The sequence below is a fragment of the Homalodisca vitripennis genome, chromosome 4 (genome assembly GCF_021130785.1).
Source record: "Homalodisca vitripennis isolate AUS2020 chromosome 4, UT_GWSS_2.1, whole genome shotgun sequence".
Lineage (NCBI taxonomy): Eukaryota > Metazoa > Arthropoda > Insecta > Hemiptera > Cicadellidae > Homalodisca > Homalodisca vitripennis.
In genome coordinates, this window is record NC_060210.1 from 195917059 (window position 1) to 195941317 (window position 24259).

The 24259-nt window shown below is 34.5% G+C and overlaps 1 protein-coding gene across 1 annotated transcript in view; it reads right to left on the bottom strand.

The window, feature by feature from the left end:
* Positions 1–338: 338 nt before the first annotated feature.
* LOC124360852 (trafficking protein particle complex subunit 10-like) overlaps positions 339–24259 on the bottom strand; it is a 75047-nt gene continuing 51126 nt past the window's right edge. The window contains exons 12-21 of the mRNA XM_046814802.1: positions 21955–22083; positions 15615–15741; positions 11895–12107; positions 10278–10460; positions 8515–8745; positions 6168–6332; positions 5643–5820; positions 1428–1556; positions 1070–1183; positions 339–787 (exon numbers count right to left, since the gene is read on the bottom strand). Of these exons, the coding sequence (XP_046670758.1) occupies positions 1077–1183; positions 1428–1556; positions 5643–5820; positions 6168–6332; positions 8515–8745; positions 10278–10460; positions 11895–12107; positions 15615–15741; positions 21955–22083 (1462 nt within the window). The 3' untranslated portion in view covers positions 339–787; positions 1070–1076. The remainder of the gene's footprint in view (positions 788–1069; positions 1184–1427; positions 1557–5642; positions 5821–6167; positions 6333–8514; positions 8746–10277; positions 10461–11894; positions 12108–15614; positions 15742–21954; positions 22084–24259) is intronic.

Genomic DNA, 24259 nt, shown 5'->3' on the forward strand with positions numbered 1-24259 from the left:
GTACAACTTGAATTAGAATTACTTCTTAAATTTGATAACTTGAATACCTTTCATAACAAAATTAAGGCAATTGCCTTAATTTTGTTCTATTAAACAGACAAATGGACTTGGAATGAAAATTATTACATTATATTAAAGTTTAAATTATGAAAGTTTTCGCCACATTTGTAAAAATTAAAATAATTTAAAAAGCTTGCAAATGTCTAAATACAGTTACAAATATTTGATAAAGATTGATTTCACTCAATTCCAAGTTATTTGAACATTAAGAGCCATGCCTTGTTTAGTTTAAAATTATCAGCAGATAACAAGATCCAACATTAACATTATTTTACTGGTGGAGTAATACAGTTTTACTTGCTTTATATGACCAATCATACAATAAAATTAATTATTATTCATATTTTACGTAAGTTTCACACTTTGACAATCTGACTTTTTGATTTCTTCTGTTTGAATGCAAAAATGTCTTTTTATACACCGATGTCTATTTCACAAAGTACATTGAGTAAAACAGTACTCTATAATTAGGTAAAAATATAAAAAGGCCATAGTTATATAATGAGTATGAGTACAAAAAGGATAGCATTTGTTTCAACATCAGTTATATATACAAAACGTTTATCTTATTTATATGAAAAAATGTACAGTATATACACAAGCTAGCTGGCGAGTACTACATAACTAAAATATGTACTAATGAGTTCCAAGTGGAGGAGATGCAGGTATCACAGCGCAAACCATGCCCTCAAACCTACAAATCCACTGCTACTTCCTCATTTCTTCTCTGCAAACACAGAAACAATATTATACACACAACCTAATGTGTTAAAAATGTTGAACTCCAGTTGTTTTCCTATAAGGATATTTTTAAAACGAAGTTCACCAATATGAAATGAAATAATGAGTTTATTCCTCCACAAAAATATGGTTTTACACAATGTAGATTCAACGAATATACACTGCCACTTCATCCAGTAGTGTGGCAGCACAATAATACAAATTGACCTTTGCTATACAATTTATGTTATTGTCTGAGAGCAATAAAACATATTATTATTATTATTACCTGGATGCTATGTGGTGGCCGCCGCAATGACATGGACCTGACTTCCCTTGCTGCCATTATACACCTGTCCTGGGGAGAAGGGCTCAAGTCTTGGATGAGAATCACCTTGAAGTCCTACCGCACACAAAAACATTACATTATACTGGGGATACTAAAATTGGTCTCTCAATTCTGAATTTAATACGGGTCCCTGTACAATTCGTTACTGAAATATAATAATTTAAATGGTTTTGTTTTGTTCTTTTCAAATTGTTCCACAAATTGATCTTTTCAAAATGACAACAAAAGCACACTGATGCTTGTACAATCAGATAAGATTGTTGCAGTATGCACTGTCTGCCGCTATCAGAGTCCGTACCTCGAGTGGAGGACACAGCCGGGATGTACTTGGAGAGACGCACCAGAGGTAGTGGGAGGTAGCCATTGATGAGTGGCATGACATCCAACGTCACGGACTGCCTCTCACCAGTCTCAACGCTGATCACCCCTGGAAAAATTCACTACAAATTATTTTAAGTCCTTTTAAATTGATTAGGGGAGAGAATATGCTAAAGACCCCCATAGGCGCCACTCTTTTTGTTAGCCTTAACATTTTTCCGTTAAGAAATTTGTAGATTTACAAAGTATTAAAGATATCTTATATAAGAAGTACAACAAATTTACATGAGGAAAATAGAAGGTACTATTTTAGAAACTTATTTGTACAAATTCCAAAACCAAATTTTACATTTTTAAACATTTTTACAGCTTTAATGCACCACGGTTTTTAACATAATTTCTCTTAAAATAAAACAACAAGGTACGTTTTTGATTTTTCAAAGAGTTTAAAAATTTTTTATTTACTTTAAGTAACGCTGAGCGTTTTTATAAAAACAATAGAATACTTTTTGTTGCTATTTAGCATTTTTTCCTAAGGCATTCTTATTTATTTTATGGGGTACATTTATTAGTATAAAGCCAACTTTTTTCTTTTGACTATTATTATTTGTTTTTTTTGTTTTTTTTGCATATTAGAGGTTGTTTTCTATCAACTAAAAAGTTATTTTCGGTTACATACTGTGTGGTAGTATATTTCCATTAACTGAAAATTGATAAATATCTGTGATCAAAGAAACCTTTTATTTACTTGAAGATAGTTTTACTGTATATAATATAAGTGTACAGCAATAAATTTAAATTTATTATTATTATTTAATACTGCTACAATAATTTTTTGAAGCAACTTTTTTCTTTCTTTTAGTTCCGAGTACGCCGTTTGGCTTTTTCTTTTTTTGTATGAGAAGTTTTATTTCAAATGAGCCTTTGTGCTTACAGGATATTTCTAATTATTTCACACTTTATTTTAAAACACTTATTTAATATATTGTTACTATTTAAAACATATTATTTTAGATGGTAATAAAGCAGCTTTATTTTGTAAATACTATGTAATGTGTGTAAAAATATGTGTGTGAATTAAATTTCATTTTGAATTTGAATGCAAAAAATAAAAAATGTATCTGGAAAAACTCTAGACTATGGCTGAGAGAATTTAAATTCTATTATTACCACGATTTTATACCATCCCTTTTTCAATGGTATCGAAATCAGGTGAAAAGGCCGCAGTATCAAGAATCCTCATCAATACCACTCACCATTGAATGATTTACGTTTGCACTTACTTAACGCTTCTGTAGAACCAGACCTTTGATTTAGTGTTATAAATGTCTGGGCTTAAGCCTAGTTTGGGGGATGTTGATCTGAATAACAAAAAAGTCGATTTTTTTGTCAATTATTGTTTGTAACATTCCGCACCTTTGTTTATACTACGATTAGACATCAAAAACAAAATTAAATAAAAATAATATACAATCCTAATAATATTATAAATGCGAAAGTGCCTTTGTTTGTTTTTACTTTCGTGCGTAAAATATTTAACTGATTGTGTCGTAATTTCACATTGACATTTTTAGTGTCCCTGGTATGAATATAGGTCTATTCTTATTTCAAAAATCCCTCCAGGTCTATAAAGTAACGAAAAATCCCAACCTGCTCTCTAAAGTTGAAATATTAATTGAAAGAGCCTGTCAAATGTAATCAACTGTCCTGTAAAAAACATTGTCTTTTGACAGCACAACCATATGTTTAATTAATTTAACCACTATTTTCAATTTGTTTAAATGAATAGTGTAGGAGATAGAACAAACTTAATAGTAAACATTCTTATTTCAACCTTTTCTTCAACTGCTGTTGAACACAAGAGTATGAAAATATCCAGATAAAAAATTTAAAGCTTTAGTAAACATAATATGCTTTTAACAGTACACTTTAGCAAACATTAACCCTCTCCCGCTCGCAAGGCATGAATCGGCACGGCCACCACATAGCCACTGCAGCTTAAACGGCACAGATCGGCACGCACTGCTTTATCTACTAGAGCCGATAAGTGCTGCTCTCGAGTAGCAATATGTTGTACTACTACGGGTTGTTTGCTATCAGGAGACCAATCACTTTACTTTTACAGTAGATTTATTCCATTATTTTGCTATTTGTATTAGTTGTGCGTGCGGAAACAATGGCGGGTTGTAGTCGTACACTGCGTGACAGTGAAATCGATCTCGTTATTAGTAGTGATTGAGACGATTCAAGTGAGTGTAGTGATGTACCAGAGCTTTGTGAAATTGTTGGTGGCATTGAGAATGTAGTTCGGAGTGATCACAGTGGCAGTGATGGTGAGCCAGACAATGACCTTCACCAAGTAACTGCGCAACAAACAACCCGGCACCCAGCTGTCCGGGTGCCCCCTCCCTGGTCTCGTACAGTCAACTTCATTGAACCAATATATAGTAAAATAATTAATATATATAATTATAGTTAATTACAATGACAGAACGTGTGTAAGTTGAGGCGCCGCGTATTTTTACCGAGCGCAACCAGCAGAGCGAATTAATTGAGGTTAGAAGCACCGTGAGCGCCTGGAAACAATGCGAGCGGGAGAGGGTTAAGAGTCAGTACATGGTCAATACTGTAAACATGCAGATATAAAAGACAAAGTTATTATCCAATCTTCACTATAAATTTAAAGACTATTACGAAATCTACCTTAGATATCTTTCGACAGAAGAAGGCTTCTCAGAGCTGTATGTATATATATATATATATATATATATATATATATATATATATATACGAGGTGTGTTAGAAAAATAATGAGACTGATTTCATACTAACCAAAGTTTTTATTATTTTCAAACAACAATGTTATCCCCTTCAAAGTAGTTTCCTTGGGCAGCTATACATCGGCGGAGTCGTCGTTCCCACTCTTGGTAGCAGCGCTGGAAGTCTTCAATTGGTATGGCTTTTAACTGGTCGGTCACAGTCTTTTGAATGTTCTCCAGAGTTCCAAAATGACGTCCTTTTAGGACATGTTTCAATTTCGTGAAGAGGAAAAAGTCACAAGGACTTAAATCAGGTGAATAGGGGGGTTGAGGAACAACAGTAATGCGTTTTGAGTTCAAAAATTCACAGATGGAAATGGCCGTGTGACATGGAGCATTGTCATGATGAAGCATCCACTTGTCTGCAATTTCCGGTCTCACACGGATCACTCTTTTCCTCAAATTTTCAAGGACACTTTTATAAAACACTTGGTTGACAGTTTGTCCTGGTGGAACAAATTATTGTTAAACGACGGTCTGATCTCACAAGCGCCCTCACACGATCCATGTTTTCGTCCGTTCTTGAAGTCAAAGGTCTCCCTGAGCGAGGTTCATCTTCAACGTGTTCTCGGCCTTCCAAAAATGATTTGTGCCAGCGGAAAACTTGTGCTCTCGATAAGCACTGTTTCCCATAGACCTGTTTCAACTTTTCAAAAGTCACACTCGCGGATTCACCAAGTTTAGCACAAAACTTTATTGCACAACGTTGCTCTAAATTTCGATGCTCCATTTCTGTGACGCACAATTAAAACACAACTTTACTAATGGCGCTGTCAAAACTAATGTGTTAACTGTACGGAGTTGTAACTCGGACTGAGGAAGTGGAAGGGATAAATAAACAGGTTTTAGCGTCAGCCGGTAGACACAACGTTGCCAGATCTCCCGCAGTGTTACCAATCTCATTACTTTTCTAACACACCTCGTATATGTTTTTGATTGAGAAAAAGGCAAATTCAATTATGGAACAAAAAACACTAAGATATACACTTTTGTACAGACTCTTAATGGTAGCAACAAGGCAAACTCAAAATTGGTGTCGGAAATATAATTCAGTTGAACCTGAAGTGCCCATACTAGTGCAACACCTACGAAAATGCGTGAAAAGCCGCAGGTAACTGCTAGTAATTAATAAATAAATTATATAATTTTCTCTACTCTTATTCCATTGGTTTATATCCAATATTTGGTTCTATTGGTTTATAATATGTACATCTTCTTGATATTTATATTAAATATAAATACTCACCTAAATTGGATCCAACTATGAGAAATCACCCATTATTGCACGTAAAACTATTATAAATTAGATAGCTACCTTGGTTGAATTTCTGTGCCTTAAAAACAAACTTAAGAACTTGTAAGAGATTACCAAATACCTGCGGTTTTGGCACAAATAGCCCACATGGTCTGGTCAGCTAACACTTCGTACATGAGGCTAGTGTCCGAGCTGGCACACACTCGCTGTACACAGATGTGCAGGTGACACACAGTGCTGGCGCGGCAGAACTCACTGCCCTTGGTGGGCTCTACCCTGGCTTCTACCACAAACAGTGTCTGCAACAGACAACAGCACATCGGTCATGTGATAAGCTATGAAACTATACATAAAGTAGGTATGGTGGGAAGTTTTTACTCTAGATGCCTGTGATGTTGAAACAACGCAAAAAGTCTTTTGGGCTTCTTCGTCACCGACTTGTTTTGAATCTTTTCAGACGGACATGGACTCCAGATTTCAGGAGTCAAGTCTGTGACACCGTCAAATTTCAGATGCTGTACTAAGAGGAAGGTGAAAAGTTGAACTCAACATTCGTAAAGTGATCGTGCCACCACTCATTTATGTACTGTTGTGTTTCCAGAGCACTTATAATAACCTTATTCCTAGCAAAACTTCTGTTATATACCTTATAATTGATAATGTCGAAGGGACACCTGTACGTGACGAAGGGTCTGGAGAGATGAAGTGGTCGGTACTGTATGGAAAACTCTGTGTGTATAGTCGGTGTGCTGGGCGAGTCATCTGGTTGTAACTCCCACATCAGCGCGACTCGCTTCTCAGCGTTGACAACCTGACAACCACAAAACTTGTCAGAGATCCATCGTTGAAGATCAGAGTAAATTTTACTACCTTAAGATTACCTGCTAACACATAGATTATACTAACCTTTACTTTGCCGGGCTTTCATTAAAAATCAGGTGTATCACAGGTTTACTGGTATGTTATTCTACCACGCACTCTATTAAAAGCGTTGCTCAAAATAAAAATATACCCTTTTAGTGCCAAGTCAGTACAACCCAGCCTACACCTAGACATAAAAAAAACAGTAAATCTATCCGAGAATGTCACCGCTGTCCGTGAAAGTGTGCAGAGGAACCCGAGGCAGTCAATTCCTTGCCGTGCACAAGAACTCGGCCTTTCGCAAACTTCAACTTGGTGAATTTTGGGTCTGGATTTAGGCCTGCATCTGTACAAAATCCAGAATTTCAAAGTTTATGGCCATAGACAACAAGTTTGTTCGCCAAGCAGGCTTTGGAGCGTTTGGAAGAGGACCCTAATTTTGGCCGAAAAATTATCTTCAGCGATGAAGCACATTTCTGGATGAATGGCTATGTTAACAGACATAAGTGCCGTATATGGGACAACGCCAACCCACATGAGGTTCACCAGGTAGCGATGCATCCACAAAAAGTTACTGTTTGATGCGTGTTTTAGGCTGGCGGTGTGATTAGTCCATATTTTTTTTAAAACAATATTGGTGAGGCCATCACTGCCAACGGCGAACGCTACAGAACGATGATAACGGATTTCTTTTGGCCGAAATTGAACGATATGAACGTTAACGACATGTGGTTTCAGCACGACAGCTCTACGTGCCACACAGCGAACGACACCATGAACATTTTGCATGAACGATTTGAGGGTATGGTTATCTCTTGCAGAGGTAATGTGAATTGGTAACCAAGATTGTGCGATTTGACGCCCCTAGACTTTTTTATGGGGTTTTCTGAAGTCGCAGGTCTATGCCGATAGGCCTCAATCAACCGATAAACTTAAGATCAACATAACCCATGCCATCGCTCAAATTCAACCGGATTTATGCGGCAGAGTAATTAAAAATTGGACCACTCGAATCCGTACCATTGTGAGAAACCGCGGTGGACATTTGAACGATGTCATATTCCATACATAATGGCATACATGGGCTTTTCATATGAAAAATAAATTTCGTTAATAGATCATACATAGCGTGTTTTATTTTATCTCAACATCTACGCGCCCAAAATGAAAAACCCTTTAGAAACAATCATATTACTTTATTTAATATTACATTATTTTATTTATATTAAGTTATAGAAACACATTATCAACCACATCTTCAACCTGTTGTTGTGTTTTCAATCAATTACAGAGCATTGGACATATAAATATGAATAGTGGTATGAATATTAGGATAAAAAAAATCATGTGATATTACTAAAAAAAAACTATTTAAAATTGTGCATATTACAAAACAGTACAGTTTTACTAACTAATTGTGACCAAACTCTATTCGTCTTATGAAATCTTCGAATTGACCAAAATCATCACAATAATGTATAAAAGAGCAGGAACTCAGCAAAATCAAGTCTAATTTACTGCGAGATGAATATACTGTGACAAGTGTAATCAAAATCTCGCCCCTACGTTGTGGCGGACGTGAATCACTTGTACGTTTAATGCTGCTATGCAGTGTCTATTACAGTTTAGTGTCAGTAATTCTGCCAGTTCATACATACTTGATTAAATCTATCAATTTTAAAAACATCTAGTTTTCTTTAACCGTTTGAGATATTTGAACTTTCTCTGTTTTGTAATTACTGCCTATTTCACAATAAAAACTCAAACTAACAGTAAAAATTTTCTATTTTGATACTTTTTCTAGTTAACTTAACTAACATCTCAAAAACATAATTATTTTTATTGATATGTTTTCTAACTTACATGAATAATTCAGAGATTGTATGATAAACGAATATAACACAATAATGTCACTCTCTTCTCTCTATAACCGTCCATTGTCTTTGTAATTATGAACGAGACGGTATCACATACAAAAATTCAACGAGTAAAATGTAATTATCAGGCATAGTTGAGCCACTCTGTGACATGATATGTAAAAATGTCATAAAAAATAAGGTACAGCTTGAAAATGTCATATTTTTACACAATAAGTTGCCTTCAACATTAAGAGACAAGTGTTTGTAACTGACCAGGTGCTGGCCAGACACAGGATTGTGGGAGACCAGCTGGACAGGACACGTCGAGGTGGCGACCAGCTGCGGCTCCTGCAGTCTCAGTGGCTGAGGGCTCAGCCCCACCACCGAAATGTGGATAAACTTGTGCAGGAAGGCAGTGTGTAAGCGCGACGTTGTCAAGAACGGTGGCTGGAACTGCAGCAGCAACGGCTTCTCTTCTTCCGCCCAAGGACACCTCATCCCGATCTGGCGATATTGTGGCACTTCAGTATAATATTGTGGCACTACAGTATAATATTGTGGCACTACAGTATAATATTGTGGCAATACGGTATAATATTGTGGCAATACGGTATAATATTGTGGCAATACTGTATAATATTGTGGCAATACGGTATAATATTGTGGCAATACGGTATAATATTGTGGCAATACGGTATAATATTGTGGCAATACGGTATAATATTGTGGCACTACAGTATAATATTGTGACAATACAGTATAATATTGTGGCAATACAGTATAAAAGTTCAAACTTTTATCTTTGCTCATCGTAAATTTTGAATAAATGAACAATTTAAAAAAGAAAAACAAAGTATACTGAAAATTATTGTGACTTTTTTTTAGTCTAATTATTGCAATATCATCATGACACAATTTTCATATGACGTAAGTTTAGCAAAAAACTCTTAGGTTATTCATCATAGCCCAAAAACATTTGTAGACCTAAAAAGAAAATGTTCCCCAGACACAAAAACGAATCCCTGTGAAAAGTAAATACTAATACCATTTAAACATGACGCCATATTCATCATTTTGTCCACTTACTATTAAAATATGGATAAGAAAATATGGATACACGTTAAACAAATTTTGAAGAAGATTTTCGAGAGTGACTTTACAATTGTTTTGGGATGATGGGTGTTGCTTGGTATTTTGTAGGAGAGAATACTTAAATTCCTAACAGTGTCTACACATATATTAACTCTTCTACTAGTAACCCCAAACATTACTACTCAGTAATAATACTTTAATAGCTTCTTCATATTTTGATTCAGGGAGATGGCTGGACTAGATGAGATCTCATCAAAAATTCTAAAATATTGTTCTGAAGAACTAACTAAGTGTAATAAACAAATCATTCCACAAAGGTTCATTTTCTAATGAATTAAAACTAGATAAAATCCATTCTAAATACAAAAAAGGCCCAAAGAGTGACCTCACTGACTACAGACCAATTCCTCTTACTGTTGTTTTTTTTTTTTTCGAAAGTAATAGAAAAGTTTTGCTCTCTAAACTTTTATGCTAATTTGTACATACCATACTGACAGATACACAACATTGATTTGGAAGAGCCAAATCTACAGCAACAGCATTGGTCAGCTTTACAGAAAAAAATTAACCAGTTTGAAGAAGCTTGAATTATTCAACTTGTTGGAATGTCAAAATTGTTATTTATATTTAGAAAGTTTGTTATCAGGCGTTTCTTCTTTTATTTGTTTATTTTATTCATTGTATGTTTACACAGTGTATTTGAGAAAGTTGCAATTACAACAAAATATTGTACAGTAAATTATTGTAGTTTTCTTTTAAAACTGCTCTAAGAGAATATTTATTAAAAAATATATACTTGTTTTATTACAGGTTGGCTAAAGACCACACAGTCTGTCCCACACAGCAAGTACAGGATAATAGTTACAAATCATCGTAAAGCAAATGGTTATGAATATGTTACAATGTCAATATGTAGCTTGTATTTCAGATTAATAGTTACATACCACATGTTCTATAGGAGAGCCGTCTCGAGTGGGGGGTAGCTGAGCGAACACAATGATCGGCAACTCCAAGGTCTTGAAAGGAGCTGCGGCAGGGAGAGCAATGTCCAGCTGTCGGCTGGGAGCGTCGGACTCAGTCAGTTGCAGTGTCAGGCCCATCGTTGTGTGCAGTCGCAGCACTGAGTTCTAATCACAGAAAAGTAATGATTACTGAGTTCTAATCACAGAAAAGTAATGATTACTGCGTTCTTTACATTCTGACTAACAAATTTAAATTGCACCATAAAAAGGCTGAATTTTAAACCAGACCTCAATTAATATAAATTTCCATAAATTATGTACAATGATTTGTGTTTACTCTTTCACGGTTCTTAATCTTGAATACCTAACTTCCGAGTCGCTTGAAACCATGCTCAATTATAATCTTCAACACCTAACTTCCGAGTCTCTTGAAACCATGCTCAATTATAATCTTCAACACCTAACTTCCGAGTCTCTTGAAACCATGCTCAATTATAATCTTCAACACCTAACTTCCGAGTCGCTTTAAACCATGCTCAATTATAATCTTCAACACCTAACTTCCGAGTCGCTTGAAACCATGCTCAATTATAATCTTCAACACCTAACTTCCGAGTCGCTTGAAACCATGCTCAATTATAATCTTCAACACCTAACTTCCGAGTCGCTTGAAACCATGCTCAATTATAATCTTCAACACCTAACTTCCGAGTCGCTTGAAACCATGCTCAATTATAATCTTCAACACCTAACTTCCGAGTCGCTTGAAACCATGCTCAATTATAATCTTCAACACCTAACTTCCGAGTCGCTTGAAACCATGCTCAATTATAATCTTCAACACCTAACTTCCGAGTCGCTTGAAACCATGCTCAATTATAATCTTCAACACCTAACTTCCGAGTCGCTTGAAACCATGCTCAATTATAATCTTCAACACCTAACTTCCGAGTCGCTTGAAACCATGCTCAATTATAATCTTGAACACCTAACTTCCGAGTCGCTTGAAACCATGCTCAATTATAATCTTGAACACCTAACTTCCGAGTCGCTTGAAACCATGCTCAATTATAATCACCCTCGTTCTTCAAATTATACATGTAAAATATTGGATGATGAAAATATTAGTTCTGATGATGAAAGTGACATCGGCAAATAAAGTGCAAATATTTCTTTGTCAGATTTGTTGTAACACTTTGTTTAGTAAATACGTTTATATATGTTATAATATTTCTGTTCACTACAAAACTGTGTATATTTTTTACACTTACAGTATCTTACTATCTCAAGTCATGTGAAAGTTACATCAAGTGAAACTTAGAAACAAAAACATTCACTATACACATTTTTCAATTTATTTACAAATAAAAAGACAATACTCTAGTACGTGCATATTTGTTATTATTTTACATTTTTCTCTGGTTTCTAACAAAATAATTTATATATAACGCTTATTACTTAGCATTTAGCACATATTTTTGTTTAAATATTCAAAAAATATGCTGTGCAAAGACAAAAACCATTGTATCATTCTGGGAGTTTCTTATCAGTCGGAGGGTTGATGACAACAATGACAGATGTAGTACGTCTGACACTAACCTGGGATATGTGACGACTGCCCGTGTGTATGTTGATGACAAGTGTCTGAGCCAGTCCTGCCAACAGATCTTGCTCTCCCTTGATAAGTCTGGTAGTGATGGGCATATCCACCACCTGGTACTTGAGCCTCGGCTTGATACACTCCGACAAGAACTCTAACCCTGGCAGTCCCACACACAGCTGACTCAGCTTGTAACTCCCAGGCTCTTCAGTCTAGAACAACGTTCTCATCAATATCCCGACAGATAATACAGAGAATTGAATTATTGAACTGAATCATAGCTATTTCCAAAAATATTTACATACGTGCAGTATTTAAAATAAGATAGAACTTCTTAAGAAAAACGTAAACAAAATGTAGCAACAAATCCACAATAAGTAATTATAAATCTAGTTACTATAGGTTTGATGGAATTAAATGATGTAACTGATTGGACATTAATTTACTATCAAATTTAAATTACATTATTACTATACTAGTTAAATATTTACATAACAAATATTATACACATAAATTTAAAGTGGCCTTAGAAATAAGTCTACATAGGCAGAAAAGCCTGTGCATAGGCTCGAGTTGCTTCCCTGGAGATTTTGGACGGATTGAATCTCGTGATTAATTATCATATTACATCAAACACATACACATGGGTGTGCGCATGCCAAAAAACCGTATTTAGATAATACGGTGTTGAAATTCATTTAGTGTAAATACTATAATTAGTTTAAAGAAAAGATTTGAAGAGGTGAAAAAAATCACAGAGAGAATAACTTAATTCAAAATCATTACGATTTGGAAGGCACAAAGGTGACCACAGAATTGTAATTTCCATCTGCCGACAAGTAACAGTGAAGATTCTCTTAATATGTAGCCAGCAAACTTTATAGTTACTAAAATGTATAATGAAGAAATAGTTACGGTAGTATTTTATGTCTGTTAACAATTTCTGCGCAAAAGCCTCTGTAATTTATTTTTAAAATTAATCTAATCACTATTTTATTGAATAAAGATGAGGTTCAATCTTTGGGGTTCTATACTCTGATAATACACTGTTATGTTGTGCTGTAGCTGTCTACACTAATCAAAGTTCCAGGTATTTGTATAATCAGTCAGATAGATAGACAAAAAAATACTCAAATGGTCCAAGAATAAAAACACTGATAATGCAGTGAAAATAAAGGAAATAGAGGTGCAGATAAGCAATCTTTGCAATCAGAGAGCACAGATGTATCAATTATCTACAGATAACGTTCAATGTCAATAACCTAGGCAAGTCACTCTTATCTACTGTCTAAGGGCAATATTGTTGTTCTTATCTAATCTCTCTTCTAGAAATTAATGAAAAAGTAATACGAAAAATGTAAAAATCTTTGTTTCTGGTGAAGAAATATAATAGCTTGCTACAGACAATTACATAAAATACAGAACTAGTAATTTATATAAAAAAGTTCCTCTAAAAATTGTTTTAAACACTTAAAACCAGGAGATAAACTCGTTCACGAGCATCAGAATCAGAATCAGAAACATCTTTATTCATATTAATACACATGGTGTACATAAGAATGGTGTTAATCCAATATAATACTATAATGATAACATTATTAACATTAACATCATTGTTAACAATAGTAACAGGTCACAATTCATTATATAATACAATAGTTTCATACTAAAATTATTAAAATTACAAATGAAAATTTAAAAATTAAAATTAAAGAAAAAAATGTAATAAAACCGGTTTTATCCATGTTTTCACCATGGATTTCAAAAAATTCAGAAAACGAATACAGGGGAAGGTTAGTTAAATATTTTTTTAGTTTAACATTGAATAAATTATTATTTTCCAGTAATTTTATGTAGTTTGGCAACAAGTTGAAGAATTTAGCTCCCATGTATTTTGGTTTTTTACAAAAAAATTCCAAATTATGTCGGATGACTGCCATATTATTTCTATTTCTTGTATTATATGAGTGGTTTTCACCACATATTTCAATATCATTTATTCGATTTTTCACTGACAGTATAGTGTCATACATGTATGCACTATAGACAGTCATGATTTCTAATTGAGAAAAGTGGTTTTTTACGGATTCATTCCATTGTAAGCCGAGCATAATACGAATTGCCTTTTTTTGTACAGTTAGGATTGAATTTAAATTTCTAATTGAAGTTGATCCATATAGGGCAATACCAAAAACAATATGTGAATGAATATGAGAAAAGTATACTGATTTCAAAGTATTGTTTGTACATAATTTTGATATTCTTCGAAGAGCATAAAGACCAGAACCCATTTTTGAAAGTACATTGTCTATGTGTTTATTCCATGACAATAAGCCATCCAATGTTAATCCCAGAAATTTTACCTCCTCGACTTTTGCTATAGAAATTTGATCCATCCGGAACTCACTTCCCACTTACTTGTTACTGCCAAGGTGACATCCAAGACTAATGTGGTATATAATATCCAAGAATAAATTATAGCCGATGATTATTTAATAAGACATTGACTCTTCGAATAAGTATGTTACCTCAGTTCAAAACTTATTTTCTATGGATGATGTAAGAGGGTTTCGGTGTAAAGTGAAGAACTTAGTAAACACTTAGTAGTGAAAATATATATTTTACTACGCAATATTGCCACTACATTCTTTTTTTTTGATAACTCAGAATAAAACAGTTTATGACTGTAATGTTTTCAAATTTAACACATTGGAGTCTGGCTCGCTATTTGCTGTTTTTATAACCCGGTCTGCATAAATTAATTGGTTTTCACATTTTGTTTTTAGAAAACTGTTAAATATTATGTAGAAGATATTATATTTTCTTTAAAGTTCTATCTTTCCTCTTTAAAATGATATGTAAAAATTTCAAAACTTACATTTTTTGAAGAAAAATAAAAACTCCCGCATGTCTTGTGTTACTTGAAAACTAATTTTTGAATAAATAAAACAAGTAATTTCAATTTTTTTTAAGGCATTTACTATATACATATTTACAAATAATTATTTTAATTGCCAAAAAATTTCAAATGCTAAAAAAAATGATTGTGGTCGTAGACAGACTGACGACGCGCCAGGCCACGTCAGTGGATAAACAAAAGCCTCAAGCGGGTATGACGTAGTAGCGCCTAGCGGAATTGTTCTAAACTAACCTTTAACGCTGGCTTTCTAATGCAGCAGACGGCACTCGAATATCACTCGAGCAACTCCGTATATCAATCGGCAAAGCTGTGCTCGAGTCACGCTCGAGCGCCGGCCGGGGGTTTAAACAATGGCGCTCGCGTCTGGCTCGAGCGTAGACTCGAATGTGTTAATATGATTATGCAGAATAAGTTTATAAAATATATCAAACTTTTTTAGTGGTAAAATTATTTTTCAATTTTGTTCATAAAAACTGGGTAATAACAAAATATGTATTAAAATTTTCACATGGTAAAAGAATTATTTTTATTACCAAAATATATGTTTTAATAAAAAATAGACTTATTGCCTTTCAATTCGGTTCCCATAAAAACTAATAAACGAACATTTTTTTGAACACCATCATATTTACAGCCTGGTCTTTTCAGGTCACCTGTCCGTCAAAAAACAGTGAAATATTCATACACAAAACCTGTTATTAGATTAAAATACAATGTCAATAATGATGAATTGTAAGATGTGTACATAAATAACTAATGTTTATTGTGACCCCTGTAGAAATCTAGATAAATGACCCACCTTAGCTCTAAGGGTAACTGTGTTCTTGCCCGGCCTGAGCACCACGTTTGCTGTTCTCAGAGAGTTTGTGTAGTCTGCTCGGGCAATTGTAACCACTTTAGTTGGCCGCAATTGGCTGTCCTGTCGCCTGTTGGCAAACGCACACCTCTATCAATTGGCGCACTCCTATTTTATATTTAAGTCAACATTCTCTATATTTATTCTTGTACAGTTAGTTACAGCTTATTAAACAGAAACAGAAACAAACAGAAACAGAAATCTTTATTTGCTATCATCAAGATAGAAACAGGCGTCATGTAGGCTACATTATATATAGAAAAGTCTATTTGCTTGCCAATTGCCATGGTCTCTCTCTCCAGGTTAAAAATTCATTGACACTGTAGAAGGGTCTATCTGCCAGCCAAGATTTTAATTTCCTCCTAAAAACTTCCAGCTCCAAGACCCTCAAGGATGCGGGTAAGGCATTGTAGAATTTTGCACCTGCGTAAGAAGGTTTTGATTCAAAGAGCTTCAAGCGATGGACCGGCAGGTTGAAGTCAGTTCCATGTCTGGTGCAGTGTGTGTGAACATCCTGATGTCGCTTATTTATTCCCAGGAGACAAGCTAGTGTTGTAGACTGGAAGATATATATATTTACAACGATTAATAACTTCAGATGTTTAAAGACTGGCCGGCAACTATCTTGTATTTTCATTCCTTTTATGGTTCGGATGGCTCTCTTCTGTAAAATTAGAACTCGTTGTAAGTTATGTGCAGAGGTTCCACCCCATACCGAAACTCCATAGTATATGAGGCTCTCAAAAAGGGCATGGTAGGCTGTTAAAGCTGCCTCCTCTGTGCTGACAGATAATGTTCTTTTAATGGCGAAGACAGTTGTGGACAGCCTTTAAACTGTGATTAAAACTAATTTTAAAAAACTAACTAATCTACAGTAAACCTAAACAATGTAGTCAAACTGGCACTGAATGTCAACTTAGGGCAAGTACATAAATAAGCGATAAATAACAAAATTATGTATCTTCTCACAACAGCAGTCGTCCATACATTTTCAAATTGAATATTGTTATGAGAACCACAAGATTACCTGAAAGGTGCACAGGAAATTATCTCAAAATGTGGTTTCATGGATAAATGATGACGCAACTAAGTATTTTATGCAATACTCATAAAGAAATAGACAAAAATTGCAACAGTTCACTTTTGGGTTTTCTTCAAGTAATAATTAGTTTCATTGAACCAACAAACAACAAGGAAAGCGATGAAATAAATTATTTTCAACTCTAGTATTATTGTATTTGCTGTATAAAAGTAATTAAAATATATTCAGTATTAATTAATCAATTAATTTAATACTATACTCCGACGCTCCTCTAAACTGGATATTAAAGCATTGTGAAAACTTTCAAAGAATGCCCATATCCGTGTATACGGACATTCACGTTAAAGATTCTACCCCAATAATTTATTTAGATATTATACATTTTTTTTTGTATATAAACAATCAGAATGAACTAAATTACAAGAAAACAATAGTTATAGCAATTTTGTAAGAATAATTAAATTTTTAGATTAAAACTTAGTGTACAACACTAAAAAGTAAACATGTAACTTTCTAAAAAAAAAACATAACTTTTACATATAGCGCAGCTATGACTAAAATCACTGACTATTTTTGGATCTCTTCAGACAAACAGGATTCCAGATTTCAGGATTTCAGATGCTCCACGTAAGAGGAAGATGAACTAGAGCTAAACTTAACATTCACATAATTTTACAGTTTTTAAAATATTAATCAAAACATTTTATGTTTGTATTTGTATTTAATTTTCTCTTTCAATTGATATTATATTTTATAGTGGAATAATTTTTCAAAGTGCTTTTTCTCATTTGAAAAAAAATATATATATATATATATCATCATCATCATCCGACGTTTCCGTTATCACGGGTCGTCGTACACAGCCTCCTTCACTTTTGTCTGTCATTCCAGGTCTCCACTTCCTCCACCTGTATTTTCTGTAGTCCCCTTCTCTCTATGTCTTTCCACACTTGGTCCTCCCATCTTCCTCTCGGTCTTCCTCTTGGTCTTCTTCCTCTTTCCTCCTTCTCCAGTGCTATTCTTGGCATTCTATTATCTCCCATCCTCTTCACATGCCCCATCCACTGTATTCTTCTTCTTTCCATTGTCTCTTGCTGTGAAACTACCTTCAATCTTTCTCTGGTTATTTCGTTCCTTATTCTATCTCTTCTTGTAGTCTTCTCTATCCCTCTTAAAAATCTCATTTCTGCAGCTTGCAATCTGCTTAAATCATTTTTAGTCCACGTCCACGTCTCTGCTCCATATAATAAAATTGGTTGGAAATAAGATTTATACATCAATACTTTTGATTCTTTCCCAATGTTCCAACTCCACACAATCTTCTTCACCATATTGAAAAACTTTCCACTCTTCCATATTCTGTTTCCTATCTCTTCTCTTATTGTGCCCCTATCTGTTATGATACTTCCTAAATAACAGAATTCCTTCACCTTTTCAAGTCTTTTTCCTTCAACTAACACGTCTTTGTTATTTCCATCCCTTCTCTCTACTTTCATTACTTTTGAGGAATTTCCACAAAATGATCAGTTCTTTTGTGGAAATATTTTTTAAGTGCTATTTTGTACACAAAACTAGAAAAATGTTCAAAAACTTCTTTCATAAGTACCATTTGTGTTTTTTTTATATAATAAATTAGCAGTATATGCATGTTTTATGTGTTTTAATCACACAATTAATCTGAAAAGAAAGTAAAGAAAGATTAAGAACCTATCTAAAACAATTTTGATTTTGTGGATTTTTTAGTAAAATGATACACAATCGCTGAATAGGCTTGGCATTTTTTAGCAGTACCTTGAGTAAAATCTCCGACATTTTTCTAACAAACCTCTTTTATTATGTTCCGGCACTAATAGGGTTAAACGAATATTGACCACCACAACATGGACAAAAATGTTAACCCTATGAGTGCCACGGGTATTTTCCGAAGGCATATGCCTAAAATGCCACGCTGTTTTTCGCATATTTGTAAGCTTTTGGGAAAAAAATTGTTGTAAAATAACTACCAAACAGATTTCCATCATTTTGTTGTTGTTTTTTTTTTTCTTATTAAATGCAGAATATGATACATATCGTTACAAATAAAATTTTATTTATAAAAATATAAAAATTTCAGTATTTATACAAAAAGTTTTTTACTTTTTGTATAAAAAGTTAGGTTTCGACCTAATTTGAGTGTATACAGTATTTTTAAGATTTTTTTTTATACCATGATAAAGGCCATATAATTCTAAATGAAACCCATGTGTAATATCTTATTCTAGAATTTTAAAAACATGGCATTATATACGAGGGCTGTTCAGAAAGTAACCTCCGGTCGATTGAAAAAAATACACCAAGTTAAGTAAAAATATTTTAATATATACATCTTACAACTACATCTTTGCACTATTTTTCGACATAGTCTCCATCACGATTGAGGCACTTATCGTATCTCTTCACAAGCTTTGAAAATTCCTTCTGCATAAAAATCACCCGCCTGTGCCTTGAGCCAGCCTGTGACCGCATCTTTGAGCTCTTCGTCGTCATCAAACCGCTGGGACCCGAGCCATTTCTTCATATGCATGAAGAGGTGATAGTCGCTTGGCGCCAGATCTGGGCTGTAAGGTGGATGGTTGAAAACGTCCCACTTGAAGGACTTAAGAAGGGCTGTTGTTCTGCAAGCAGAGTGAGGACGGGCGTTATCGTGCAAAAAACGATACCGGAAGTCAGCATACCACGGCGTTTGTTCTGTATAGCCCGTCGTAATGTTTTTAGTGTTTCACAGTACACGTCTTGATTAATGGTCGTCCCACGTTCCATGAATTCAACCAACAACACCCCTTTGGCATCCCAAAACACCGTTGCCATCAGTTTTCTGGCAGAAAAAATCTTGCCGGGCTTTTTTTTTGGTTTGGTAGGCGAATCTGAATGTGCCCACATCTTTGATTGTTCTTTTGTCTCAGGGTTTACGTACTTAATCCAGGTTTCGTCACCGGTCACGATTCTGTTTAACAATGGTTCTCCTTCGTCCGCATAACGTGACAGAAAGTCTAATGCAGAGGCCATTCTTTGAGTTTTGTGGTGGTCGGTAAGAATTTTGGGCACCCATCGTGCACATAACTTACGGTAACCCAATCTTGCTGTCACTATCTCGTACAAAAGAGTCTTAGAAATCTGTGGAAAATCAGTAGACAACTCCGCCATTGTGAAACGTTGATTTTCACGAACTTTTGCATCAACTGTCTGAACGAGTTCGTCAGTCACCAAGGATGGTCTACCACTCCTCTCTTCATCATGAACGTTTTCTCGTCCACTTTTAAATAAACGTACCCATTCACGGACAACTCCTTCACTCATAACTTGTGGTCCGTACACGGCACAAAGCTCACAATGAATAGCTGCTGCAGAGTATCCTTTGGCTGTAAAAAACCGTATAACAGCACGCACTTCACATTTGGCGGTATTTCTATTGCAGCACACATTTCAAACTGCCACAAAAACTAAACTAGCGCAGGTACGATGTTCACTCGACTACAGCTTGATGCCGACTGACCTGCTTAGTGCGTGAATGCACAGATGGCGCGCTACTCCCCTCCACTACCCGCACTGTGACCAACCGGAGGTTACTTTCTGAACAGCCCTCGTATATTAAATAAATGCTGCCCGGTACTGACATTTTATAAACTGTACTTCATTTGTCAGAGTTTAGAAATTACTTAGTAATGATGTAGTTTTCCCAATAAATCTAATAAAACATCAATATAACTGAAATAAATATGGTTAGTAAACGTAGAAATAAATACTTGCTAACATATTTACATACAAGTTTACATTTACTAAATAATAATCCTAATAATATTTACACTGAAAATTAACATTTTTCGCTTGGACACAACTCAAATCACTACATTACTTTTGTAAAGAAATACAGTAAAATACTGTATAAGTTACTATTTTATTTCTTATTTACTCAAATGCTTGGTTATCGGCACATAAACAACAAGAAAGGCCGTTACGCAACACGGTACTCATCCGCTACGTCGCGTGACTGGAAGACAGAATCATCGCACAAATACTTTGGTATTATCACAGCCCCACTATTTTTGGACGAGTTTTCCTTATCAGAGATCAAAATAAACTTCATTATACATTCCTTCTTCTATAATGAATCGAAAAATACTCGATTAGTCATACTTCTCATCTCCAAATAGACACACGAATGGCCTGACATTTTCGAATAATGAAATGTTGTTCTTAGAGTTTTTGATTTCATTGATTGTCATAATAACTTGTAAATTCCAAAATAGGTTAAATAAAGTCAGTTGTTTTTTAATACTGTAATTTATTTTGTCCCTGATAAGGAAAACTCGTCCAAAAATAGTGGCTTCTTGATAAATACTCAAATAACATAAAGTTTCACAGATAAAATATTAGAGAAAACAACATAAAACTTGTATTTATTGATAGTTTGGAACCTATTGAATACAGCTGTCTGGTTATTGTGCCAAAATAATCTTGTACTATATAAAATATTTGAACTACGAAACGTCAAAATTGGCGACGCTATGGCACTTTATGCACTTTTCGGACTGTCAAAATTAGCGACGCTGTGGCACTCAGAGGGTTAATAATATTGTAATTAGCTTTTTATACAAACACAAAGTTTATATTATTTACTTAAATTAAAATACACTAACATTTAATCAGCTGATTGGTTACTCAATTTTATCAGCTGATTGGTTACTCAATTTAATCAGCTGATTGGTTACTCAATTTAATCAGCTGATTAGTTACTCAATTTAATCAGCTGATTGGTTACTCAATTTAATCAGCTGATTGGTTACTCAATTTAATCAGCTGATTGGTTACTCAATTTAATCAGCTGATTGGTTACTCAATTTGAGAATAACTGCATGAGTAACATGTGTTTTAAGTAATCAGCTCTTTCAAACTTTCAAAATCTACTTTCCAAAATGAATTTTGGCTTCAGACAGACAAACTAGATAGACGTCAACTCATGATATCTTAATGATACATTATATCATTGTGAATGAATTTAGAGTTAAGAATTCAAAAACAAAAATTGATATCAATAAATAATAAAAATGAAGATTCAGTAAGTTTAAGACACAACTTTGATACATCACCATTGAAACATATATTTTATACAAATGGTTTATATCGAGTTATAAAATCTTAAAGAAAAGGCTTACATAGATGACACAAACAATGATAGAATACAGCATAATGATATGAACTCACCTTAAACATACCGTCTTGTGGAATTTGCTGGCAACATTAGCCTGAGCGAGGCTCCGGTCTTGTTTATAATCAAACCTTTCGACCAGAGGAGCCTTCAAAGATGTCATCTTCAGCTCTTCAAAATCTACCCTAAAAACAAAAAAATTCATAAGAAGTAGACCTGCAAAACTAATGATTTCAATAAACTTAAATTTAAAAATGTTTAGAGGTTTTTGAGTGGTACGCTGGTTTCAAGGCTGGCAGAACTTCAATTAAAGATGATCATCATTCAGGACAGCTTTCCACAAGCAAAACAGATGAAATTGTTGGAAAAATTGGTGCATCTGCCTTTGACAGCAACGAAAACAGCGACGTGTTGATGTGTGGAGTGAACTCAAAGAGATATCTGAAAGTGACCCCACATTCATATCTAGGATCATAACGGTGATGAAAGTTGGTTTATAGTTATGATCCAGAAACAAAACAGCAGTCATCAGTACGGAAAAGTTAACAATCACCAAGATCGAAAAAAGCTAGACAAGTAAGAAGTGCAACAAAAACAATACTTGTGGTTGTTTTTGACATTAAAAGGTATTGTCCATTGTGCGTACATGCCACCTGGTGTTACAATGAACTCTGATTATTATTATGGCGTTTTGAGGTGTTTGAGGGAAAATGTGCGTCATAAAGGGGCTGATTTGTGGAAAGACAAAAAAATGGCTATTGCATCACGACAACCTTCAGCTCATGCTTCCATGAAAACAACACAGTTTTTGGCCAAAAACAACATGGATGTTTTACATCCTGCTTATTCGCCAGATTTAGCTCCTTGTGGCTTTTCTCTCTTCCCAAAAATGGAAATGCATATGGAAGGTAACAGTTTTGAAGACGAAAAAAACGCACGAAGTTCTCGACAGCTATCTGGAAAAGCTGTTTTTTTTGACACTCTCCAATCATGGAAAAAAAAATGCTGGGTTTGTTGTATCAACTCAAATGGTGCTTATTTCGAAGGGGATAACAGTCAATAAGATAAAAATTAGTAAACCTCTTGCGGGAATTTTCTGATACCACCCGGGGTCGTATAGCACTATAGGTAGCGGTAGGCTTAGACTGATAACACCTCGTATATATCACTATAGATGGTGGTACGCTTAGACTTATAACACCTAGTATAGCACTATAGATGAATGAATGAATGAATGAATGAATGAATGTTTATTCCATCAACTGTACATGAAATACACAAATGACAATAGTAAAGAACTAAACAGAATTGTTTTGAAAACATAGTTTACTAATTATCTAGCTAAGATATTACTTAAATAATTAATAAGGAATAAGCCTGCATGGGCATTCAGCTTGTGCGCAGGCTTCAGTTGATCGTCCGCCACGATAACTTAACATGAATCTTAACTTGATATCTTTAATAGCATTTAATAAATAGAATGTGCTAGAATTTTTAACATAAAATTTATAATTTAAAATAAAATAAAAGAACACGATTTAATATGAGAACTGGCTTGTTACGTTTAGTAAAAAAGTAATTCAGTGTTAGTTTATCTATGATAATGCAACGGCGTCATATCATTGTGTTGGCCCAGGGGAGATCAAGTCAGCATGGTTCTATGTAATAATAGTGTAGTAGTGTGGTGTGTACTAATGTAGCGTCTAGTATGAATGGTAGTGTAGTGTAGTGTAGTAGCAGTAGTTGTATGGTTTAGTAGTAGTATGGTTTAGTAGTAGTATGGTTTAGTAGTAGTATGGTTTAGTAGTATAGTGGTCTAGTGGTCGGGTGTAATATTATAAAGTGCCTGAGGATGGGTGTTTGCAGGTCAGGCCGCTCGGTAATCTGCAGATATAATGGACTCTGCTTGTGTGATACCTAACTGGAGTAGCCATTGTTTCACTCTATTTTTGAAAACAGGCAAGGAGGGTGATTCAAAGAGAGTGCAGCTATTATGATGAAACACGAATATTTCTATATAGAATGTTAGATATATAAAAGGGGTTTGTTGTAGAATACTCTTTACGTAACTGTAAAAGTAACAGTCCTAACATTATGCGCATATCTAGTATCATGATGGTGGGTAATTTCTGAAAAGATTGTGTTTAAATTAAGGTAAATGTACGTCAGGAGAGTCTTTAAAAAAAAGTTGGCGAATAGTAAGAATAGCAGATTCTCTAAATAGAGTGTCAGTAGAATAAACGTTGACTTTTGTTAAACCCTATTTTTAGTATGCGTTTTTGAGAAAACAAAGAGGGGATATAGAATAGATGGTCTTGCCCCTCCCCCAAGCAATTATTCCGAAAGAAAGAAGTGATTGAA